Raw genomic sequence first — 27064 nt, 5'->3', positions numbered from 1 at the left:
CTTCTAAAAATTTTGTCCACTGAAGCAGCTGATCCTCCTCTGTGTGGTGAGATGGACCTTCTTGCTTCTCTTATTTAGAAATCATGCAATGGCCTCATTTCAGTTGGATGCCTTATCATGACATCTATTCACTGTAATCTCTCAATTGGCAAAGTTTTTATGTAAAGGGCCAGATGGTGAATGCTTTAGGCTTCCTGGGCCATATAAACTGTGTCACAGCTACTCAGCTCTGCCATTATGGTACAAAAGCCAGTGTACGAAGGGTGTAAATTTATGAGCATGACCATGTTTCAGCAAATGTTATTGATGAATACTGAAATATCAATCTCATATAATCTTCACCTGTTACAAAATATTATTTTTCTTTTGATTTTTTTCAGCTGTTGAAAAATATATAAAATTTTAAATACATTCTTATTGACAGACTGTACTGGTCACAGGCTGGGTTTGGTCTATGAACCATAATTTCCCCACCTCTACCCTATTCCCATCAACCCTTATGCTCACAGATTAATAATAAAAGTTGTAAGAGCTTCCCTGGAAGGTGGTAGTTTATAAGCCAAAACAATTTATGAGATTTTGCTAATTTATATTGATACGTTCTGGGGAACATGGAAGGAAATAGATACTGAAGGTTCTAGACAAAGAAGTATGGGATGATCTTTGGTTCAAATTAAATTTATTAGCAGAGGTGAAAATACTTGAGATTTTGGATTTAGTGTGTTCTCTCTAACATTTGGGAGTGGCTGTAACAGTTACACTGATTGACTGAAACATGTGATTAGTGGTGGTATATTTGCAATGAAGTTGGCATAATAAAAAGAAAGGAATTCACAGGCCTATACACAAGGTGCTATGGGAGTGTATTTATGATGCTCATTACACTCGCCCTTGACTGTGCTGCTTGTGGTCACAGTCCTCTGTAGGCAGGGAGAGACAGTTATATGAGTTGTTTGGTACACTATGGGGTTCTCTGTGTAGATAATTAGGTCATCAGATGGAGATAATGTTATTTATTCCATTCCAATCTGCCTGCCTCTTATTTCCTTTGACATATTCCACTGGCCAGAATCCTCTTATTGAATAGAAGAGGTGAGTCCTAATCCTTGCTGTGTTCCCAATCTTGAAGGGAATGTATTTTCATTCTTTCACAGTTTCATATGATGCTAGCTGTAGGTTTTTGTTAGAGGCCCTTTACTAGAGTAAGGAAGCTCCCTTCCATACTCACTTTAATGATAGGTTTTTTTATTTGGTTATTTGGTATACCAGAAATGGATGTTGTATTTGTCAAATGCCTTTTTTTGCATGTATACACTCATATGGTTTTTATTCTTTAGTCTGTTGATATGGTGAGTATATTATTGATGGATTTTTCATTTGTTGAACCAGCTTTGCATTCCTAGAATAAACCTCACTTGGTCTTAATACATTCTTTTTTTTATGTTGGATTAGATTTGGTAAAATTTGTTAAGAAATTTTGCATTTATGTTGATGAGGTGTATTAAACTGAAGCTGTCTTTTTCATAAGGAGTATTTTTTTATTTGATATCAGGGTAATCATGATTGTATAAAATGAGTGTATTTTCTCTATTTCTGTCTTTTTTTCTTGAGTTTATGTACAGCATAGAAAACAGAAAAACTATAGAAAAATTGACAAAACTAGTTTTTAAAAAAGATAAAATTATCTAAACATACTAAGCATCAAAAAGAGAAGATTTAAATAAATAAAATCAGAATTGAAAGAGGAGACATTACATTGATTTTGCACCATTGTCAAAAATCACTTGAGTATATTTGTCTGGAATCTCTTGTCTGTTTCATTGATCTATTTGTCTATCTTTCTGATGTTACATTGTTTTGATTATTCTAAATATATGGTAAGACTTAAAATTGGGCAAATTGATTCTATTTCAAAATTGTTTTCACTATTCTAATTACTGAGCCTTTCTATTTAAATTTTAGAATCATTTTTTTAAAAAACATGGCAATGATTTGATAGGCGTTCATTAAACCTATAGATCAATTTGGGGAGAATTGACCTCTTTACTCTGTTGTAATTTTTAAGCCATGAACATGCTTTGTTTCTCTATTTCCTTTGGACTTACTTGTTCAGCATTTTCTGATTTTAAGCATATAGTTCCTATACATGTTTTGTTTTCTTTATATTATTATGGGGCTGAATTATGTCTTCCCAAAATAATATATTAAAATTCCACCCCTAGTACCTAAGAATGTGACTGTATTTGGAGACAGGGCCTTTAAAGAGGTAATGAATGTAAAATGAAGTCATATGGAGGTTACTAATCCAATGTGACTGCTTTTCTTATAAAAGAGATTAGGACACAGACACACTCTGAGAATGGATCACGTGACCACAGACACCGGTCATCTGTAAGCCAGAGAGAAAGGCCTTAGATGTAACCAGCCCTGTCAACTTGATCTGGGACTTCTAGCCTTCAGAATTATGAGAAAATTAATTACTATTGTTTAAACCACCTACTTTGTGGTACTTTGTTATGGAAGCCCTAGTAAACTGATAGATATGCCTAAATATTTTCACTTTTTTAGAGAAATTATAAATGGTATTGTTTTCAATGTTTGTTTTATTCATTCTGTGCTAATATAAATATGATGGATTTGTGTTTGTTGAACTTGTATCCAAGTTCAACTTGTGTCAAGTTCCATTTGACTGTGTATCAGCATTTTATCATTTTACTGCTCACTTTCTAAGCTCTCATTTTTAGTTTTCTGAGCTTTTATTTTTAATATCACTTGAGATTTTCACATATTACATAGATAATTATGTCTTCCACAACTAGGGACAGTTTGGTTTTTTTCTTTCTAATCTGTGTGCTTTTATTGACTTACTGTATTGGCTAGTACTTCTAACACTATGGTCAATAGGAGTGGTAAGAGTGGATGTGATAGATAGATACATACATATATATAAAGAGATAAATAGAAAGATACTTTTTTGACGTAAATTGTTTAAAAATGTGTTGTGCAGTATCTGTGTGTCATGAGTTTGGAGATTTTCCTGTTCTAACTTAATTCTTTTATACTCAGAGAATGCATATTGTATTCTTTAAGTTCTTTTACAGTTGTTTTGTTTTATTAAATGGGATATGGTCTCAGTGAATACTCAATGTGTGTATGAAAAAATGTGTATCATGCTGTGGTTAAGTGTTCTATAAATGCCAGTTTATAGACATTGTTTGGTGGTGGTGTTCATGTCTTCTAAACAATTTTTGATTTTTTATCTATTTTTTTATCACTTATTGTGAGAGTGTTGTTGAAGTCTCCAACTGTCTATTTGTATATGTGTTCTTTTCACTGTGTCAGTTTTTGCTTTGTAAGTCTTGCAGTTCTGTTGTTTGGTGCCTGATTTAAGGTTATTAAGTTTTATTGGTGAAGTGAACCTTTTTATTATGTTATAATACCCTTTGTCCTTGATAATTTTTTCTTTGACATTAACTTGCAACTGTTATTAGTAAAGCCTCTCTGGCCTTCTTGTGATAAATATTGACATATATTTTTTCTTAACTTACTTTTATCTTATGTAAGTTTATATAAACAGCATATAGTTGGGTCATTTTTTCCCCTGAATTTTGCTAGTCTGTGGCTTTTAATGGGTATGTTTAGACAGTTTGCATTAAATCTAATTGTTGACATGTTTCTATCCCAGTCTGTCATTTTAGTATTTGTTTTATGTTTTACATTTTCAGTCCTCTGAGTTGGCATTAAAAGTTCAGCTTCTGTTTCCTACATCTTGCCCTAAAAAATGACAGCCAGCCAAATATCATCTCTCATGTTCGTACTCCGTCTTTAACCTCCATTCAAATTCTGATACTAAGATTTTCCCTTTCTTTTAAACTTAGCTCTTGTAGAGCAATAGGAGAAAGTGTCTATTAACTGATAATTCCATGTTGCTCCATAATATTCCATGTTTTCATTCACACACATATACTATCTTTTTTCTCTTTAGGTATGAATTACTTAAATTTTACTCACTATAAATTTCAATTGATGTAGACAAATTAGAGAAGTTCTAGGAATTTTGCTTATAATAGATTAAAGAGATGAGAAAAATTTCTTGATTTATCAAAGTTAATGTGAAATGCCACTTTACACTGCTACTAAACTTTTTTTCATACCTCCTCATTCCAAATTTCCTCATCATTGCTTTGTCTCTGTCTCTGACTCCTGCCGGGTTATGTCTTCACTCATGTGCTACCAGCGCTGGCCGGGGTCCCACACAGCCGCCCCACGCGTCACCATGCTGCTGGATCATTCCCCAGACTCTGTAGCTCAGCCAAAATATCAATTCCACAAATAGGTTGTTCTAACCATCTTATCTATATCCACCTCAAAATTCTTTACTGGAGCACTTCATTTTCTTCAGAGCACTTTACATGACCTCTCTCTGTTTGGGAAGTTGGTTGTCAATTTCCTGTGCATTTTCTTTATTCCTTTCTTTAATATAAGTTCCAGGTGTAGACAACATCCATTTCTTGCATGCGCGCCACTATATTCCTATCTATTGTAGGGCCTGACACATGTGCATATTGAATTAAAATGTGTTAATGGGAGGGGCTGATTTAATGGAAAGTTAAATAAATGTGTTTCATATTGATTCCATTGGAAATACTAAATGTGTTTAGGGCTATAGAAGCCAGGCATGCCAAATTTTAAACAAGAGACTGTTGGTAGTTTCATTACTTTTTACATTTTGTGCTTCTTAATCTATTAACTAGTATGGATATGCATATCAATGACATATCAAAATAAGATGTAAAATAGCTTAACATAGACAATATTAAAATACAAATATTTTACAGGAATAAAAATGGTTTATTTCTTGATGTGTTTTCTTCTTATATGATTGTTTTCCCTTTGATTCTCTTTAGTATCCAGATGCAATAACTTTGGAGGGATTTTCAGTTATTATAGCTCAACTACTTGGCCTTAAAATTGGATTAACATATGATGACATCAATAAGTGTTTTTGTCCAAGAGCTACGTGCATAATGAATCATGAAGCATTGTAAGGCTTCTTTTTATTCATAATTAACTTTATATATATTTATGAGGTTGTTTACAACATGTAATGAATTTATTCCTTATACTCCTTATAGTCAACTCCACATCAAAAATTGGAAAGGTATGTTTTGCACACAGAGATTCACATTAACAAATTTGTTTAAGTGACATAAAACTACAGAAAGCAGTAAATGCCACTATTGAGAAATACTCACTCAAAAGAATTAGAGGGAAAATTTTAAGATTTATGAAGACCATGAAATATTGTGTAAACATATGATTCTACTGTTTGACTCTTGTAGTAAGTTGTTGCTCAAGGCAAAGATGTCTAACATCTACCTGAATGATATAACATAGTACTGGCAGTTTTAGCTAGTATTTTAAAGGAAAGAAAAAGGAGGAAAGATTTGAAGAGGACAAACATTGTCTTTATTTGCTGGCATTATAATTGACTACCTACTTAAATCAACAGAATCAGTATATAGTTAGAACAATAACAATATCAAAAACTCACTCGGATGATCATTCTAGAAAAACAGCATATGTATACCAGCACTAAGGATATAGGTAAACCTACTATAAAATCGCTGATATTTCCAGAAGAGGCTTATAAATTCAGCACAATCCCCAAAAATATTTAGACTGTTTTTAGGAGCTTGATAAACTATATGGGATGTGTAATAATGGAGATGATAAATACAAACTTTTGGGGAGTATGAAGTGGAATTTATGATCAAAAGAGAGCTTGTATGGATGGGAAACACTATCATCTTTATAGTCAACTCCACATCAGACTGATAGAAATGAAGAGAAAAGTAGGAAAAGATGATGTTATATATAAAGAAGACTTAAAAAGCAAAATCACTGAGTAAATCAGGATAGAATCTAGTGCATAAGTGGAGGGTCTGGCTTTAATTAAAGCTGGGTATATTCAATTATTGTGATAAGGTCTGGGGAGAGTAAATAGATAAAGATGTATGTAATTTAGTTGATGGAGGTGCAAAGATGAGGACAGTCTCTTCTGATAGGGAGCTGAAGACAAGGAATGTAAGAGCTTTGTTAGAAGACATAGAACACTTGGTCTTGGAGACTAGAAAATAGAAATGATTTAGGAAGTGCGATAGGATTGCTGGGCCTTTTGAAGACACCCTTAGAATTTGTAAGTACAAATTGAGTATGAAATCAAATGCTGTATTTTTTTATATTGGTCCATTTAATTTCAGCTACTGAAGTGCGTATGTAAAGAATGAATAGTTGATCTTTTGCTAAGTTAACTTCCATGGATTCAGAAAGAGTTAAGGCTGCAGGAGAAGCTGTGTTCCCCTGATATAATTACTTCAGTTTTTTCCTACCCCACAGTGGGAGCTTTGGAAAGAAATTAAAGTATTTTGAGACAGCTGCCTTAGCTCACCTTATTTTATAATTGTCTTTAGGCCTGGATGGTAATCTTCCCCACAGATAGCCAATCAATTAATATTTACTTTGAAATGTCTTATGTCTATTAAAATTCTATATACTTAGTCATTTGTATATATAATATATATGTGTTATATCTATATATTCTTTTTCTTATTAAGGTATCATTGATACACACTCTTATGAAGGTTTCACAAGAAAAACGATGTGGTTATTACATTCACCCTTACTGGGTCCCCCCCATACCCCACTGCAGTCACTGTCCATCAGTGTAGTAAGATGCCACAGAGTCCCTACTTGTCTTCTCTGAGCTACAGTGTCTTCCCTGTGACCCCACACACACCATGTGCACCAATCATGATACCGCACAGTCCCCTTCTCCCTCCCTCCAAACCTGCCCTCCCTCACCCCTTCCTTTTGGTAATCACTAGTCCCTTCTTGGAGCCTGTGAGTCTGCTGCTATTTTGTTCCCTCAGTTTTGCTTCATTGTTATACTCCACAAATGATGTAAATCATTTGGTATTTGTCTTTCTCTGCCTGACTTATTTCACTGAGCATAATACCCTCTAGCTCCATCCATGTTTTTGCAAATGGTAGGATTTTTTTCTTTCTTATGGCTGAATAGTATTGCACTGTGTATATGTACCTTGTCTTCTTTATCCATTCATCTACTGATGGGCACTTAGGTTGCTTTCATATCTTGGCTATTGTAAATAGTGCTGCAATAAACATAGGAATGCATATATCTTTTTGAATCTCAAAACTTGTTTTCTTTGGGTAAATTGCTAGGAGTGGAATTCCTGGGTCAAATGGTATTTCTACTTATAATTTTTTGAGGAACTTCCAGACTGCTTTCCACAATAGTTGAACTAGCTTACATTCCCACCAGCAGTGTAGGAGGGTTCCTCTTTCTCAACATCCTCACCAGTATTTGCTGTTCCTAGTCTTTTCTATGTTGGCCATCCTAACTGATGTGAGGTGATATCTCATTGTGGTTTTAATTTGCATTTCCCTGATAATTAGTGATGTGGAGCATCTTTTCTTGTGCCTGTTGGCCATCTGAATTTCTTTTTTGGAGGATTGTCTGTTCATATCCTCTGCCCATTTTTTAAATAGGGTTATTTGCTTTATGAGTGTTGAGACATGTGAGTTATTTATATATTTTGGATGTTAACCCCTTGTCAGATATGTCATTTACAAATATATTCTCCCATACTGTAGGATACCTTTTTGATGCAGTTGTTAATGGAATTGTTTTCCTGTTCTGCTGATGGTGTCCTTTACTGTACAGAAGCTTTTTAGCTTGATGTAGTCCCATGTGTGTTCATTTTTGCTTTTGTTTCCCTTGCCCAAGGAGATGCATTCAGGAAAAAGTTCTTGATGTTTATATTCAAGAGATTTTTACCTATGTTTCCTTCTAAGAGCTTTATGGTTTCATGATTTACATTCAGGTCTTTGATCCATTTTCAGTTTACTTTTATGTATGGGGTTAGACAATAATCCAGTTTCATTCTCTTGCATGTAGCTGTCCAGTTTTGCCAACACCAGCTGTTGAAGAGGCCGTCATTTCCCTATTGAATGTCCATGGCTACTTAACATATATAAATTGACCATATATGTTTGGGGTTATATCTGGGCTCTCTAGTCTGTTCCATTGATCTATGGGCATGTTCTTGTGCCAGTACCAAATTGTCTTGAGTACTGTGGCTTTGTAGTAGAGCTTGAAGTTAGGGAGCATAATTCATCCACTTTATTCTTCCTTCTCAGGATTGCTTGGCTATTCGGGGTCTTTTGTGGCTCCATATGAATATTAGAACTATTTGTTCAAGTTTGTTGAAGAATGCTGTTGGTATTTTGATAGGGATTGCATTGAATCTGTAGATTACCTTAGGCAGGATGGCCATTTTGACAATATTAATTCTTCCTATCCATGAACACGAGATGTGTTTCCATTTATTGGAATCTAATTTCTCTCATGAGTGTCTTGTAGTTTTCAGAGTATAGGTCTTTCATTTCCTTGTTTAGGTTTATTCCTAGGTATTTTATTCTTTTTGATGCAATTATGAATGGAATTGTTTTCCTGATTTCTCTTTCTGCTAGTTCATTGTTAGTGTATAGGAATGCAACAGATTTCTGTGTATTATTTTGTATCCTGCAACTTGGCTGAATTTAGATATTAGATCTAGTAGTTTTGGAGTGGATTCTTTAGGGTTTTTTATGTACAGTATCATGTCATCTGCAAACAGGGACAATTTAACTTCTTCTTTGCCTATCTGAATGCCTTTTATTTCTTTGTGTTGTCTGATTGCTGTGGCTAGGACCTCCAGAACTATGTTGAATAAAAGTGAGGAGAGTGGGCATCCTTGTCTTGTTTCTGATCTTAAAGGAAAAGTTTTCAGCTTTTCACTGTTAAGTATGATGATGGCTATGGATTTGTCATGTATGGCCTTTCTTATTTTGAGGTACTTGCCCTGTATACACATTTTGTTGAGAGTTTTTATCATGATTGGATGTCGAATTTTGTCAAATGTTTTTTCAGCATCTATGGAGATGACATGTGGTTTTTGTCCTTCTTTTTGTTGATGTGGTGAATGATGTTGATGATTTTAGAATGTTGTTCCATCCTTGCATCCCTGGAATAAATCCTACTTGATCATGATGGGTGATCTTTTTTATGTATTTTTAAATTTGGTTTGCCAATATTTTGTTGAGTATATTTGCATCTATGCTCCTCAGGATATTCACTTTTAGTCTGTGGTTTTCTTTTTTTGTGGTATCTTTGCCTGGTTTTGGTATTAGACTGATGTTGGCCTCATGGAATGAGTTTGGGAATATTCCTTCCTCTTCTACTTTTTAGAAAACTTTAAGGATAATGGGTATTAGGTCTTCACTAAATGTTTGATAAAATTCATCAGTGAAACCATCTGTTCCAGGGTAGATTTTTGATTACCAATTCAATTTCATTGCTGGTAATTGGTCTATTCAGATTTTCTGTTTCTTCCTAGGTCAGCCTTGGAAGGTTGTATTTTTCTAGAAGGTTGTCCATTTCTTCTAGGTTATCCAGTTTTTTAGCATGTAGTTTTTCATAGTATTCTCTCATAATTCTTTGTATTTATGTGATGTCTGTAGTGATTTTTCCTTTCTCATTTTTGATTCTGTTTATGTGTGTAGACTCTCTCTTTTTCTTGGTAAGTCTGGCTAGGGGGTTATCTATTTTGTTTATTTCCTTGAAGAACCGGTTCCTGCTTTCATTGATTCTTTCAGTTGTTTTATTCTTCTCAATTTTATTTATTTATTTATGCTCTAATCTTTATTATGTCCCTCCTTTTACTGACTTTAGGCCTCGTTTGTTCTTCTTTTTCTAGAAGAAGGTCATGTTTGTGCTCACTTTTTTGGTCCCTTCCATTATTTCTATATTCTTTTTACTGACTCCACATTAATTCAATTGATATAAACTTTTATTATGACAGTTCAAACCCCTTTTCTAAATTTCAGAAACCTACCTCACAGCTTGAAGTACAGCATGGTCCAGAACCACATTTTGCTGAGCCTTTCAGTTTACATGTTTTGTAATCACAGCACTCTTTAAATAGACATTCCTAAAATTTCATAAGAAGAAATACCATTCTAGTTCAACCACTTAACAGCTGTTTCTGAATCAACTTTTTAAATCCTTGCTTGTATTCAACTTTTCAATTATACATTCTAGTTATATTTTTAAAAAGTTGTTCTTCTTTTTCTAGTTTTGTTAATTGTGAGTTTAGACTGTTCATATGGGATTGTCCTTCTTTCCTGAAGTAGGTCTGTATTGCAATATACTTCCCTCTTAGCACGGCCTTCGCTGCATCCCACAGATTTTTTGTGGTGTTGAATTGTTGTTGTCATTTGTCTCCATATATTACTTGATCTCTGTTTTTATTTGGTCATTGATCCATTGGTTATTAGGAGCATGTTGTGAAGCTTCCAGTGTTAGTGAGATTTTTCATTTTCTTTGCGTAATTTATTCCTAGTTTCATTCCTTTGTGATCTGAGAAGCTGGTTGGTACAATTTCAATCTTTCTGAATTTACTGAGGATCTTTTTGTGGCCTGCTATATGATCTATTCTTGAAAATGTTCCATGTGCACTTGAGAAGAATGTGTATCCTGCTGCTTTTGGGTGAAGTGTTCTGTAGATGTCTGTTATGTCCACCTGTTCTAATATGCTGTTCAGTGCCTCTGTCTCCTTACTTAATTTCTGTCTGGTTGATCTGTCCTTTGGAGTGAATGGTGTGTTGAAGTCTCCTAGAATGAATGCATTGCATTCTATTTCCCCTTTTAATTCTGTTAGTATTTGTTTCACATATGTAGGTGCTCTTGTGTTGGGTGCATAGATATTTATAATGGTTATATCCTCTTGTTGGATGGACCCCTTTATCATTATGTAATGTTCTTTTTTGCTTCTTGTGACTTTCTTTGATTTGAAGTCCACTTTGTCTGATACAAGTACTACAACCCCTGATTTTTTTCTCCCTATTAGTTGCATGAAATATCTTTTTCCATCCCTTCACTTTTAGCCTGTGTATGTGTTTGTGTTTGAAGCGAGTCTCTTATAGGCAGCATTTAGATGGATCTTGTTTTTTAATCCATTCAGTGACTGTATGTCTTTTGATTGGTGCATTCAGACCATTTACATTTAGGGTGGTTATCGATAGATATGTACTTATTGCCATTGCAGGCTTTAGATTCATGGTTACCAAAGGTTCAAGGTTAATTCCCTTACTATTTAACAGTCTAATTTAACTCACTTAGTATGCTATTACAAACATAAAGTTTCTTTTTTTACCCTCCATTTTCTTCCTCCTCCTCTTCTATATATTTATTTTAAAAGAATATTAAATGTTAACATAATGTTAAAGATTAGCAATGATAAATGAAAATTTAACCATGGCTGACTTCACCTCTGCCAAAGTACAAGGGTTTCATTTGAGCCATCTCAAAATTCATACTGTCACATGTGGAGCATTATTTAGACGTGGTTTTATTTGCATGATTGATTTACCTGAGGAATGTTATTTTATTTTAGGGGATCCAGTGGTATAAAGATTTTTAGCAACTGTAGCATGCATGACTATAAATATTTTATTTCAAAACTTGAGGCGAAATGTCTTCAGAACTTACCAAAGTTGCAACCATCATATCAAAATCAATCAGTGTGTGGTAATGGGATTCTGGAACCTGACGAAGAATGTGACTGTGGCAGTGAAGAGGTGAGTAATATACCATCTGAAATAGGAGCACAATTTGTTGTGTTTTCAGTAAGTTGTTGTCATGGTATATACGGAATGATATGCACCTATGTCCTCCACATAGAACTTAGATATGAAATGAGGATGAGATATGTCAGTCACTTTCCCACCCCTCTTCAGTAGAGAAGACAAATTAATCATGAAAACTTGGTTTGCACACACTCTTCCCGATTATGCCAGCAGAGAGATTTTTGACTACATAGGTTTAATGGATGCCTTTTTTTCCACTTCTTTCCTAACTCAGATGCCCTCAGTGTCTGTTTTCTCTTTAGACTTCTCTGGAATTTCATTGTCTTGTGGTTGCAAGAATGTCAAAACATTATAATGTGTGTTTCTTAATTATTTCCAAACATTTTTGCATTTCTGTTTCAAGATGTGTGAAATTTGTTCTATTTGCTCACTTCTAAATATAGATATGCCGTCTACCACAGGTCCATCAACCAAAAGTTCAATGTATACTATTCTCAGCAGATAGGAACAACATTTAGTGTATTAAACATCATTATTGTGTAATATTTAACAATTGTCCTCTATTTAAATAAAAGTTTCTTCATAATTACTCCCCCAGCAGTTACATGAATTTCTTATCCACCTACAGAAACAGCTGGCCACCACTTTTTTACATAAAATTAAACCCCTACAAGTTCTCTTAATTATCCACCATTCCCCAAAGTAAAGAATGTGTGTGTGCATGTCTCTGTACATATGTATATAGGTTTTCCAATTATCTCAGACCTTCCACTGTCATCTTGCAATTCATCTACCCTTAAATATGGTGCCAATTACCTGCCAAAAAATCCAGTTATTTTTCAAGAAGGATAGAATAAAACAATGTAATCTGGGACAAGGTCTGCACATTGTGAGATTCCACAGCTCCAGGCAGACCAGCTCACAGCAGATACTGTCAGTGCCCCACCAGTTCCTCCTAGGCACTGACTGTCCCTGCAGAATGTTTTTGCTCTAAGTATCCGGTCTCCCTGTTGGCTTCTCCTGCCCTCAGTAACATGCTCAGCCACAGGTAGGATGGGCTTAACATGCTCAGGACTTATGCACCTGTGATCAACATCTGTGATCATGATGGATGAAGAAAGAAAGCAAAGTCACTCTAATTATGTCTAACAGGGAAACCTTGAAAATCGTCCAAGTCACAAAAATGGCTGAACAGTCTCCTGTCCTGGCTAACAGGAGTAATTCCTGCTTCTTTACTGGTTTCAATGTCAGCATTGGAATAGTCTTTTCTTCTTCAAGAAAAGAATCCAGTAATAGATGTACCCCTGTTTTCTGATAACCTCTAAGCTAGCAAAGTCCAGATTCCTTAAGCCTTTCCCCATATCACCTAACAAGAGCCCATATCCTATAATTATACCTTCTTTTGAGGTGTCCACAGTTATCATGGTGTGTATTCTCCTTTTGCTAAAACTAGCAATAAATCCAATTTGTTCAGCTTATAGATGTATTCTAGATGGTCCTTAGGAAAATGACGTTGACACCTATATCTTCATAAATATCCCCCATTTGATACAAATACAGCTCTTTTTATGTACCCTCCCACACACATGCAGGTGTGTATATTTATTTGTTCCTGTATTCACAAATATAATAACTAGTAATAAATATTTGAACAATTATTCCACAAAATATAGAGATACATTTCAGAAAAAATTAACCTAAAGTTTTTAAAAAACAAAATATCAGAAGAAAGCATTGATAATATTTTATAATCTTGGCATAATGGAAGTCTTGGTAAGGAGACAAAAAACCCAATGTGCATAAAGAGAACATTGCAAATTATCCCAAATGGCAGGCACCATTAAAAAGTCAAACAATAGACTGCAAAGAAATGTTATAAACATATAAAAAGGAGAAAGGATAACTGGATAATATATAAAAGCTGTTCCTATTATTTAGTGGGGAAAAGACAGGGAAAAAGAATGTATTTAATTCACAAATAAAATTATACAAAATTCAAATTCATGCTCAAACTCACTAGTTAGCAGAGTAATAATGACAATGAACAGTGAGGCACCGTCTCCCCATTAGCTTGTTATAAGTTAAGCTGATAAGTTGTAATCAGTATGGATGACCATGGTTGGCAGAGCATCCTTGTTTACTGCTCATATACATACGTACATTCATGTAACGGTACTGAACTTTGGAACATAAACACTGAAAGATACCAAGTGATTACCCCTGGAAAATCTGGGCAATATGTGTTTACCCAACCCTAAGGCCATTCTACTTATGGCTGAGCATGTACCGAGGTTACATATCCAACATATTTCTTCTTATGAAATAACTACAGCTTTTACTCTAAACTTTCTATATTCTAGGATGGGAATATTTGTAAATACATATCGATTCACATAAACACATGAAAAAGTAGAAACAAACAAATGGAAAATTAAAGAAGAATCCTGCCTTCATTCTAACTGGCAAGATCTTTGAAGCTAGATTTTTGAGTAAATGGAACATGTTTGATTTAAAAAATATATAAAAATATTAAAGAATTGCATCACTACAATGTATTTACATGGAAACAATATTTGGTTTGTTGACATTATTTATCACCTAATTTGAATAATAGTTGACTGTCATTTACCTTTTAAAACTTATATGTACTGACATATCTTTTTCTGTTCATTTCTATTATAGTGAAATGATTACTGTCCTAAATGTATTTTTATTATATTGCCTAACTCTAACCCTAGTCACAAAGGAAAACTTTAGTAAACAAATCACTAAAAAGAAATTGGGGAGAGTTTTCTCTTGGGAATTCATACTTCTCCTCCCAAGATTTTGTTCTTGTTATTAATTACCAAATATTTCAGGTAATAAATTATTACCTGACATATATAATAAAAATATTAATTACCAAATATTTCAGGTAATAAATTTAATGATGAACTGATATTTTAGATGTTATTTAGTTCTTGTACATGCTTTTGGATAGTATTGAAATAGTAAAATACTAAAGCTTCATTGAATATAACTAGAATGTATAATTGAAAAGTTGAATACAAGCGAGGATTTAAAAAGTTGATTCAGAAACAGCTGTTAGTTGGTTTAACTAGAATGATATTTCTTCTTATGAAATTTTAGGAATGTCTATTTAAGGAGTGCTGTGATTACAAAACATGTAAACTGAAAGGCTCAGCGAAATGTGGTTCTGGACCATGCTGTACCTCAAGCTGTGAGGTAGGTTTCTGAAATTTAGAAAAGGGGTTTGAACTGTCATAATAAAAGTTTATATTCATTGAATTAATGTGGAGTCAGTAAAAAGAATATAGAAGTAATGGAAGGGACCAAAAAAGTGAGCACAAACATGACCACAGGTGGATAGGAAAGCAACTATGAAATAAGAAGGCATCTTATATTGGTACTGATCACTCTACTGTGTTGAAACCACAGCTTACCATCTTCTAAATTATCAGATAAAGTGCTGGATAAACATACACATTACTATATCAAGATATATCAACTCTTGGGGAAATTGTGAAGTCAAATAAATGGTGTATGACCAATTGTGGGAAAAAAATTCTAACACGAATAACAGACAAAATGTGTAGCAGACTAAACATGTCAGATATAGAATATGCAAAGAATTCTCACACACTGATAAGTAAAAGACAAATCACACACACACAGTAAAAGACAAATCACACACACACACACACACACACACACACACACACACACACACACACACAAACATAAGCCAAGGGAGCCCCCAGGATATTTTCAACAATGAAAATAGAATTATTCAATGAATACACTGATGGTCTGCAGTATTAAAATATGGGCTTAACATATATATAATAATATATATAATAATTATAATTATAATTATAACATAAATAATAATTCATTAATAATCAATAATAATATATAATAATTATATAATCATTAATAATCATAATTATATTATAATTATATAATTTATATATATTATAATATAAATTATATTATATTATAATTAATAATAATAGTTAATATAATGATATAATTGATGATAATAATAATATAATAATTACATAATTATATTATATAATGATTATATAATAATATATATAATAATTATAATTATAATTATAACATAAATAATAATTCAATATCCTAAAGCAGTCGTCCAAATGGCAATTTTACACACAATATCAGATATTGGGGAAGGAGTGGGGATGAAGATCATGCTTGGACAGTGTTGTGGAATTTTGAATTACTATAATCCCTCTGGTGAACAATATTTGCATATCTCTGAGTAGAGTATAAATTATCAAGTTAATTGATTATCACCAGTTCTCTCATGTATATACCTTAGAAACATGCACATGTATGGAAAATTCAGTAAAGAATATTAATTATAGAATTATTTGTAAAATCAAATCATAAAAGCAAACAGTATTTATTGGTATTGGATGGCACATAAATGTACATTGTATAAGAGGTATTTAACAAATGCAGGCTAAATATACATATGCTAATACGACATTATCTTCAAGATAAGTTGGGATAAGAAAGCAAGTGGCATGATACAAAGATTTCATAATTCCAGTTCTGGTATATTATATACACATAAATGCTCCCTATATTCTTTTTGCCCAATTCTTCAATAACTTATAATTTATTATAGTAAAATTATTTCAATGAACACTTTTAAGTATTATGGCAAGCATATTCAGTCTTATAATTTAACACCACAATCAAGGGATAGGCAGCCTCACCACTACTCCCCCAGAAATGCCCCTGTTCCCCACTGCAGGCAGTCCACACTTCCACCCCAAGGGACCACAGGTCTGTCTCCTGCATCTGTAATTTTGCTTTTGCAAAATACAATATAAACTGAATCATTATATGGGTAAACATTATAATTAGGCATCTTAGCATAATGCATTTGAGATTCACTCATGTGGTGGTGTTTCTTACTTTTTTCTTTTTGTGTTGCTGAATAGTATTGTAAGCATGCACCACAGTGTGTTAATCCTTCCCCCAGCTGAGGAACACCCAGGTTTTCAGTTTGTGGTGACGCAGATACAGCCACTATAAACAGTCTTCATAAGCAAATTTTGTATGAACATAGTTTTATTTCACTTAAATATCTATAAGGGAGATTGCTGGGTCATGCTGTAAATGTATATTGAATTTCATAGGACACTGAAACCTATTTTTCAACATGGCCAACCTATTCTGAGTACCCGTAGCATTGATGAGACATGCAGTTGCTCTGCAAACTAAATGTAAACTCTAAAACCATACGACATAGGGTTTCATTTTATGTTTGCTACTGGTGTATTGTTTATACTTTAAAACTCATTTTACTGTTTGTCTCGAGTTTACAATTCTTTGATTATTCAGTCTGATTTCATATAATACACCACTTCATGTGTAGTGAATTAATCTCAGAACACTCCCATAAACTAGAAACACAAAATATACTGTTACTATTTTTGCTTTATATAGTCTTTTATCTTTTAGAGCCCGTAAAATAAGGAAAGTAAGAAAACTTTATTATTAACATCATTTATTCCATTTCCAGCTCTCTTTTTCCTTTTGTAGATTTCTGTTTACTGTCACATCGCTTGTGCCTAAAGACCTCCCTTTACTCTTTCCTGTAATTTAGGTCTGCTGAAAATGAATTCTCTCAATTATTATTGACCTAGGAAAGTCTTTATCTCTCATACATTTTTGGAATATAGATTTCCCAGGTATGGCATTCTAGCTTGGAAGCTTCTTTTTATCTTGTCATTTTGAAGATGCCACTTCATTCCTTACCCATCTTTGTCTCAATCTGTGAAGTGCTAATTCAGTCAAACTGGACTGTAGAATGTCTCTGAGTGTATGAGAGCATATATAGTGGGTCAGCATTTGGACCTGTGAATTTCATTGTGGAAGGCAATGGATGACCGACGGAATCAACAGGCCATAATATTTGACAGCTGCTCTACTCTTTACCTGAGCTATGCAAGAAGGCCCTTCTGCTCTCAGATAATTAAATATGATGATGATGGTCATAACCTATTTCATACATTGATTCCATGTGTTATTCTAAGCACTTTTTAAATATTAATTCCATTTAATACTAACAATCCTCTGACAGAATGATTATTATCTCAAGTTTACAAATGAGGAAACTGCAAAACAGATTCTGTACCTCAGCCACACAAATAAGCTAGTAAAAATCCGAGCGAGGGATTTTAGGGCTGTTTGGCTCCTGGGTCTCTCCAAGAACAAAAAGACAGAGGCAATGTTCCTCCAGTTTTGAGGGACAGGTGTGTTTAAACTAATCTGTCCCCCTCCAAAAGCCGGTAGAGTTGGATGGCCTCCTCCTGAGAGGAGAACACAAAGCAGTTGCAAATCCTCTGTTGGAAAGGATCCTTTCGTATCTCTGAGAGAGTTACTTTTCTTCAGGCTGCATAATGAACACTGTACCTGATTTTTCCTTCAAAAAACTCAGAGCCGTGGGAACTCTGGGATTCCCTCAAGTATCCACGATCAGGCAAATTTTATTTGTAAATTCTCTTGAGTAGGTAACTGAGGGTGGTCATTCGCAGGACATGATTTTCTTTCTCTTTTTCCCTCGTAGATATCAGTGGCGGGCACTCCATGCAGAAAGAGTGTTGATCATGAGTGTGATTTCACAGAATATTGCAATGGGACCTCCAGTACTTGCGTCCCGGACACCTACGCGCTCAATGGCCAGCTGTGCAGGTCGGAGACCGCGTTCTGCTATGACGGACGGTGCCAAACTGCTGATAAACAGTGTGCCCAGGTATTTGGAAAAGGTACTGCTCCAGCTCATGTGTTTCTTTTACCTTAACCTGGGACCCTCCAGAGGATATACTACTTATCACACCTCTAGAAGTGGAGGAACCTGAAGCACAAGGTCAAGAAAGATTAAATTTCAATTAAAGGTTTGTTTTTGTAGGAGTGTTTGAGATTTTCCAGAATAGTCTTGCACATTCCTTTTCTCATGGTTTGGTCTGGTTTTCAGTGATTAGCTACCTAGGCAGAAATCTATATGATGGCTCATGATTTACAGAGAGATTGGAATGGCAAGTCAGTAGCTTCTGAAATTTGCTTAGATTCCTTTTATGTTCATGGCCTACTTTTTTTTTTTTTTTGAGAGGGCATCTCATACTTATTGATCAAATGGTTGTTAACAACAATAAAATTCAGTATACGGGGGTCAATGCTCAATGTACAATCATTAATCCATCTCAAGCCTAATTCTTGTCAGTCTCCAATCTTCTGAAGCATAATGAACAAGTTCTTACATGGTGAACGAATTCTTACATAGTGAATAAATTCTTACATGGTGAACAGTACAAGGGCATTCATCACAGAAACTTTCGGTTTTGATCACGCATTATGACCCATAAACAATCAGGTGAAATATGAATATTCATTTGATTTTTGTACTTGATTTATATGTGGATCCCACATTTCTCCCTCTATTATTTTTATTATTTTTATTTTTAATAAAATGCTGAAGTGGTAGGTAGATGCAAGATAAAGGTAGAAAACATAGTTTAGTGCTGTAAGAGGGCAAATGTAGATGATCAGATGATCAGGTGTGTGCCTATGGACCAAGTATTAATCCAGGCTAGACAAGGGCAGCAAGACATCCACAGATGCAGAAGATTTCTCTCAAAGCAGGGGGGGTGAGGTTCTGAGCCTCACCTCTGTTGATCCCCATATTTTCACCTGATGGCCCCCCTGCGACTGTGCCTGTCTTAGGTTGTTCCTCCCTTGAGGGATCTTACCCGTCTCTGGCTAACCAGTCATCTTCCGGGGCCATACAGGGAAATGTAAAGTTGGTAAGTGAGAGAGAAGCCATATTGTTTGAAAAGGTTAGCTTTTTACTTCTTTGCAGATTTATGCCCTGTGGCTTCTGTGCCCAGCACTTGTCTCGAGGTATCTTTACCACCTGGAGGAATTATGATACTCGGTAAATTCGATATGAGGCACGAATTCTATTTAAGGGTTGTAATTAGGAAGGAAGAAGAAAAGCTATAGATGTAGCATATGGAAGGAAACATGGGAGGATTGATTATTTCTTTGACATATCTTCTTGTAGAGTACCTTAAGTATGTATAGGTTTTAAACTACTAACTAATTTACACACACATATTAACATAATAGGAATACGGTGACATAAACAAAGCAAATCTATAATTACCATCCATCTCCAGTGAAGCCAAGAAAACCATTCAGGCACCCTAGGCATTTGTGAAAATTTATCTATGATATGATGGATATTGTCCAATTGTACTTGAACAGTCTGAGAAAAATCAGTCAAAGCAGCCCATTTCTGGGATCTGTTCACATCCCATATGTTCTTTTAACCGTAGATAGTCTACAGTCATGATATTTTGGAGTACTACAACTTGCACCCCTCCCAACTCCTGGGTGAGTTCCAACAGTACAGATCCAGTCAAATTCGTTGTCTCACTGTATGCACATGCCAGCCTAGACATCTCCCTCCTCATTCCTATGGCAAGTCCAGGAGACAGTGGGCTGGATGCAGCCACATCCGCAGCATTGTCTGGATCCCTGTGGAGGCTTTTTGATGATCATCCCCTGGCACAAGTCCTCCAGAGAGTGCTGATGCCGGAAGCTCCTCCTCATATCGTATCTTAATTCATTTTCTGGGTATGCAAGCTAGGCCTTGATCTTCTGCATAGAAACAAACAGACCCTTTGCCCACACTTTGACATGCCCTCTATACCACTGTGCAGAACTCATTGGAGGTCAGCACACAGTAACTGCATTTTTTTTTTAAGAGAAAGGAATATTATCAGAAAAGAATACCTCCATAGCTGATCATCTGACACCCTTTAAGTGATCAACATTAAGGATATTTAAAGCATGCGTTGATCTGTGATTTACCAATAGTTTTATCCTATCAAGGAGTAATCCCCCTTTTCTTTCTTTCTTTCTTTCTTTTTTTTTTTTTTTTAATTTTTAATCTACACTTACATGAAGAATATTATGTTTACTATGCTCTCCCCTCTATCAGGTCCCCCCTAACAACCACATTACGGTTACTGTCCATCAGCTTAGCAAAATGTTGTAGAGTCACTACTTGTCCTCTCTGTGTTGTGCAGCCCACCCTCCCCTTTCTCCTTCCCCACCATGCATGCTAATCTTAATACCCCCCTTCTTCTTCCCCCTCTTATCCCTCCCTGCCCACCCATCCTCCCCAGTTCCTTTCCCTTTGGTACCTGTTAGTCCATTTTTGGGTTCTGTAATTCCGCTGCTGTTTTGTTCCTTCAGTTTTTCCTTTGTTCCTATACTCCTCAGATGAGTGAAATCATTTGGTATTTCTCTTTCTCCGCTTGGCTTATTTCACTGAACATAATACTCTCCAGCTCCATCCATGTTGCTGCAAATGGTTGGATTTTTCCACTTCTTATGGCTGAGTAGTATTCCATTGTGTATATGTACCACATTTTCTTTATCCATTCATCTACCGATGGACATTTAGGTTGCTTCCAATTCTTGGCTATTGTAAATAGTGCTGCGATAAACATAGGGGTGCATCTGTCTTTCTCAAACTTGATTGCTGCGTTCTTAGGGTAAATTCCTAGGAGTGGAATTCCTGTGTCAAATGGTAGGTCTGTTTTGAGCATTTTGATGAACCTCCATACTGCTTTCCACAATGGTTGAACTAATTTACATTCCCACCAGCAGTGTAGGAGGGTTCCCCTTTCTCCACAGCCTCGCCAACATTTGCTGTTGTTTGTCTTTTGGATGGCAGCTATCCTTACTGGTGTGAGGTGATACCTCATTGTAGTTTTAATTTGCATTTCTCTGATAATTAGCGATGTGGAGCATCTTTTCATGTGTCTCTTGGCCATCTGTATTTCTTTTTTGGAGAAATATCTGTTCAGTTCTTCTGCCCATTTTTTAATTGGGTTATTAGTTTTTTGTTTGTTGAGGCATGTGAGCTCTTTATATATTCTGGACGTCAAGCCTTTATCAGATCTGTCATTTTCAAATATATTCTCCCATACTGTAGGGTTCCTTTTTGTTCTATTGATGGTGTCTTTAACTATACAGAAACTTTTCAGCTTAATGTAGTCCCACTTGCTCATTTTTGCTGTTGTTTTCCTTGCCCGGGGAGATATGTTCAAGAAGAGGTCACTCATGTTGATGTCTAAGAGGTTTTTGCCTATGTTTTTTTCCAAGAGTTTAATGGTTTCATGACTTACATTCAGGTCTTTGATCCATTTTGAGTTTACCTTTGTATATGGGGTTAGACAATGGTCCAGTTTCATTCTCCTACATGTAGCTGTCCAGTTTTGCCAGCACCACCTGTTGAAGAGACTGTCATTTTGCCATTGTATGTCCATGGCTCCTTTATCAAATATTAATTGACCATATTTGTTTGGGTTAATTTCTGGAGTCTCTAATCTGTTGCACTGGTCTGTGGCTCTGTTCTTCTGCCAGTACCAAATTGTCTTGATTACTATGGCTTTGTAGTAGAGCTTGAAGTTGGGGAGTGAGAGCCCCCCTACTTTATTCTTCTTTTTCAGGATTGCTTTGGCTATTCAGGGTCTTTGGTGTTTCCATATGAATTTTTGAATTATTTGTTCCAATTCATTGAAGAATGTTGCTGGTAATTTGATAGGGATTGCATCAAATCTGTATATTGCTTTGGGCAGGATGGCCATTTTGACGATATTAATTCTTCCTAGCCATGAGCATGGGATGAGTTTCCATTTATTAGTGTCCCCTTTAATTTCTCTTAAGAGTGACTTGTAGTGTTCAGAGTATAAGTCTTTCACTTCTTTGGTTAGGTTTATTCCTAGGTATTTTATTCTTTTTGATGCAATAGTGAATGGAATTGTTTTCCTGATTTCTCTTTCTATTGATTCATTGTTAGTGTATAGGAAAGCTACAGATTTCTGTGTGTTAATTTTGTATCCTGCAACTTTGCTGTATTCCGATATCAGTTCTAGTAGTTTTGGAGTGGAGTCTTTAGGGTTTTTTTATGTACAGTATCATATCATCTGCAAATAGTGACAGTTTTAACTTCTTCTTTACCAATCTGGATTCCTTGTATTTCTTTGTTTTGTCTGATTGCCGTGGCTAGGACCTGCAGTACTTTGTTAAATAACAGTGGGGAGAGTGGGCATCCCTGTCTGGTTCCCGATCTCAGAGGAAATGCTTTCAGCTTCTCGCTGTTCAGTATAATGCTGGCTGTGGGTTTATCATATATGGCCTTTATTATGTTGAGGTACTTGCCCTCTATTCCCATTTTGCTGAGAGTTTTTATCATGAATGGATGTTGAAGTTTGTCAAATGCTTTTTCAGCATCTATGGAGATGATCATGTGGTTTTTGTCTTTCTTTTTGTTGATGTGGTGGATGATGTTGATGGATTTTTGAATGTTGTACCATCCTTGCATCCCTGGGATGAACCCCACTTGGTCATGGTGTATGATCCTTTTGATATACTGTTGAATTCTGTTTGCATCTACATTCATCAGGGATATTGGTCTGTAATTTTCTTTTCTGGTGGGGTCTTTGCCTGGTTTTGGTATTAGGGTGATGTTGGCTTCATAGAATGAGTTTGGGAGTATTCCCTCTTCTTCTATTTTGTGGAACACTTTAAGGAGAATGGGTATTATGTCTTCTCTGTGTGTCTGATAAAATTCCGAGGTAAATCCGTCCGGTCCCGGGGTTTTGTTCTTGGGTAGTTTTTTGATTACCGTTTCAATGTCTTTGCTCATAATTGGTTTGTTTAACTTTTGTGTTTCTTCCTTGGTCAGTCTTGGGAGGTTGTATTTTTCTAGGAAGTTGTCCATTTCTTCTAGGTTTTCCAGCTTGTTGACATATAGGTTTTCATAGTAGTCTTTAATAATTCTTTGTATTTCTGTGGAGTCTGTCGTGATTTTTCCATTCTCATTTCTGATTATGTTGATTTGTGTTGATTCTCTTTTTCTCGTAATAAGTTGGGCTAGAGGCTTATCTATTTTGTTTATTTTCTCGAAGAACCAGCTCTTGGTTTCGTTGATTTTTGCTATTGTTTTATTCTTCTCAATTTTGTTTATTTCTTCTCTGATCTTTATTATGTCCCTCCTTCTGCTGACTTTAGGCCTCATTTGTTCTTCTTTTTCCAGTTTTGATAATTGTGGTGTTAGACTATTCATTTGGGATTGTTCTTTCTTCTTCAAGTGTGCCTGGATTGCTATATACTTTCCTCTTAAGACTGCTTTCGCTGCGTCCCACAGAAGTTGGGGCTTTGTGTTGTTGTTGTCATTTGTTTCTATATATTCCTTGATCTCTATTTTGATTTGTTCATTGATCCATTGATTATTTAGAAGCATGTTGTTAAGCCTCCATGTGTTTGTGAGCCTTTTTGTTTTCTTTGTAGAATTTATTTCTACTTTTATACCTTTGTGGTCTGAAAAATTGGATGGTAGAATTTCAATATTTTGGAATTTACTGAGGCTCTTTTTGTGAGTTAGTATGTGGTCTATTCTGGAGAATGTTCCATGTGCACTTGAGAAGAATGTATATCCTGTTGCTTTTGGATGTAGAGTTCTATAGATGTCTATTAGGTCCATCTGTTCTAGTGTGTTGTTCAGTGCCTGTGTGTCCTTACTTATTTTCTGCCCAGTGGATCTATCCTTTGGGGTGAGTGGTGTGTTGAAGTCTCCTACAATGAATGCATTGCAGTCTATTTCCCTCTTTAGTTCTGTTAGTATTTGCTTCACATATGCTGATGCTCCTGTGTTGGGTGCATATATATTTAGAATGGTTATATCCTCTTGTTGGACTGAGCCCTTTATCATTATGTAGTATCCTTCTTTATCTCTTGTTACTTTCTTTGTTTTGAAGTCTATTTTGTCTGATATTAGTACTGCAACCCCTGCTTTCTTCTCACTGTTGTTTGCCTGAAATATGGTTTTTCATCCCTTGACTTTTAGTGTGTGCTTGTCTTTGGGTTTGAGGTGAGTTTCTTGTAAGCAGCATATAGATGGGTCTTGCTTTTTTATCCATTCTATTACTCTGTGTCTTTTGATTGGTGCATTAAGTCCATTTACATTTAGGGTGACTATTGAGAGATATGTACTTATTGCCATTGCAGGCTTTAGATTCGTGGTTACCAAAGGTTCAAGGTTAGCTTCTTTAGTATCTTACTGCCTAACTTAGCTCGCTTATTGAGCTGTTATATACACTGTCTGGAGATTCTTTTCTTCTCTCCCTTCTTATTCCTCCTCCTCCATTCTTCATATGTTGTGTGTTTTGTTCTGTGCTCTTTTTAGGGGTGCCCCCATCTAGAGCAGTCCCTGTAGGATGCCCTGTAGAGGTGGTTTGTAGGAAGCAAATTCCCTCAGCTTTTGCTTGTCTGGGAATTGTTTAATCCTGCCATCATATTTAAATGATAGTCGTGCTGGATACAGTATCCTTGGTTCAAGGCCCTTCTGTTTCATTGCATTAAGTATATCATGCCATTCTCTTCTGGCCTGTAGGGTTTCTGTCGAGAAGTCTGATGTTAGCCTGATGGGTTTTCCTTTATAGGTGACCTTTTTCTCTCTAGCTGCCTTTAAAACTCTTTCCTTGTCCTTGATCCTTGCCATTTTAATTACTATGTGTCTTGGTCTTGTCCTCCTTGGATCCTTTCTGTTGGTGGTTCTGTGTAATTCCATGGTCTGTTCAATTATTTCCTCCCCCAGTTTGGGGAAGTTTTCAGCAATTATTTCTTCAAAGAGACTATCCCTTTTCCTCTTTCTTCTTCTTCTGGTATCCCTATAATACGAATATTATTCCTTTTGGATTGGTCACATAGTTCTCTTAGTGTTGTTTCATTCCTGGAGATCCTTTTATCTCTCTCTATGTCAGCTTCTATACGTTCCTGTTCTCTGGCTTCTATTCCTTCAATGGCCTCTTGCATCTTATCCATTCTGCTTATAAATCCTTCCAGGGATTGTTTCACTTCTGTGATCTCCTTCCTGACATCTGTGATCTCCTTCCGGACTTCATCCCAATGCTCTTGCATTTTTCTCTGCATCTCATCCCATTGCTCTTGCATTTTTCTCTGCATCTCTGTCAGCATGTTCATGATTTTTATTTTGAATTCTTTTTCAGGAGGACTGGTAAGGTCTGTCTCCTTCTCAGGTGTTGTCTCTGTGATCTTTGTCTGCCTGTAGTTTTGCCTTTTCATGGTGATAGAGATAGTTTGCAGAGCTGGTACAAGTGACCGCTGGAAGAGCTTCCCTTCTTGTTGGTTTGTGGCCTTCCTCTCCTGGGAGAATAGCGACCTCTAGTGGCTTGTGCTGGGCAGCTGTGTGCAGATAGGGCTTCTGCTTCCTGCCCGGTTGCTATGGGGTTTATCTCCGCTGTTGCTGTGGGCTTGGCCTGGCTGGGGCTGCTCCTCCAAAATGGTGGAGCCCCATTGGAGGGGGAGTGGCCGGGAGGCTATTTATCTCTGTAAGGGGCCTCTGTGCTCCCTGCTGCCCAGGGGGTTAGAGTGCCCAGAGATCCCCAGATTCCCTGCCTCTGGTCTAAGTGACCTGTCCTGCCCCTTTAAGACTTCCAAAAAGCACTCTCCAAACCAAAACAACAACAGCAACAATGAGAGAGGGAACAGAAAAAAAAAAAAAAAGAAGGAAAAAACACGTGATTTTTTTTTTTTGTCCTCAGCAGCCAGTCCCAGGCACCCGCTCACTGGTCCTGCTGCCCTGTCTCCCTAGCACCAGGGTCCTTGTCCTTTCAAGGCTTCCAAAAAGCATCCGCCCACCGGTCCCGCAGTGAAAAACGCGCGATATTCTTTGTCCTCAGGCGCCGGTCCCAGGCACCCGCTCACCAGTCCCGCTGCCCTGCCTCCCTAGCACCGGGGTCCCTGTCCCTTTAAGGCTTCCAAAAAGCACTCGCCAAAAAGAGGGAAAAAAAGGGGTAAAACACGCGATTTCCTCCATCCTCAGGTGCCGGTCTAGGGCACCCGCCCACCGGTCCCACAGGGAAAAACACGTGATATTCTTTGTCCTCAGGCGCCGGTCCCAGGCACCCGTTCACCGGTCCTGCTGCTCTGCCTCCCTAGCACCAGGGTCCCTGTCCCTTTAAGGCTTCCAAAAAGCACTCGCCAAAAAGAGAAAAAAAAACAAAGGGGAAAACGCACGATTTCCTCTGTCCTCAGGCGCCAGTCTCAGGCACCCGCCCTCTGGTCCCGCAGGGAAAAATGTGGGATATTCTTTGTCCTCAGGCGCCAGTCCCAGGCACCCGCTCACTGGTCCCGCCACCCTGCCTCCCTATCAATGGGGTCCCTGTCCCTTTAAGGCTTCCAAAAAGCACTCGCCAAAAAAAAAACCGCTCCAGTT

General features: G+C 36.3%; 1 protein-coding gene across 11 annotated transcripts in view; it reads left to right on the top strand.

Annotated features, from left to right (window-relative positions):
• The window catches only part of ADAM18 (ADAM metallopeptidase domain 18), a 128220-nt gene that overhangs the window by 69614 nt on the left and 31542 nt on the right, over positions 1 to 27064 (top strand). For 10 of the 11 annotated variants that reach the window (XR_012123772.1, XR_012123771.1, XM_073218823.1 and 7 more), the window contains 4 exons: positions 4908 to 5044; positions 11520 to 11703; positions 14842 to 14937; positions 18320 to 18518. Coding sequence is in view for 9 of the 11 variants with exons in the window: in XM_073218823.1 (XP_073074924.1) it covers positions 4908 to 5044; positions 11520 to 11703; positions 14842 to 14937; positions 18320 to 18518 (616 nt within the window). In the remaining 2 variants the exon portion in view is untranslated. The remainder of the gene's footprint in view (positions 1 to 4907; positions 5045 to 11519; positions 11704 to 14841; positions 14938 to 18319; positions 18519 to 27064) is intronic. The other variant, XM_073218825.1, reaches the window with a different exon arrangement.

This window comes from Manis javanica, chromosome 12 (assembly GCF_040802235.1).
Source record: "Manis javanica isolate MJ-LG chromosome 12, MJ_LKY, whole genome shotgun sequence".
In the NCBI taxonomy this organism is placed as follows: Eukaryota; Metazoa; Chordata; class Mammalia; order Pholidota; family Manidae; genus Manis; species Manis javanica.
This window is presented reverse-complemented; position numbering and strand designations above follow the sequence as displayed.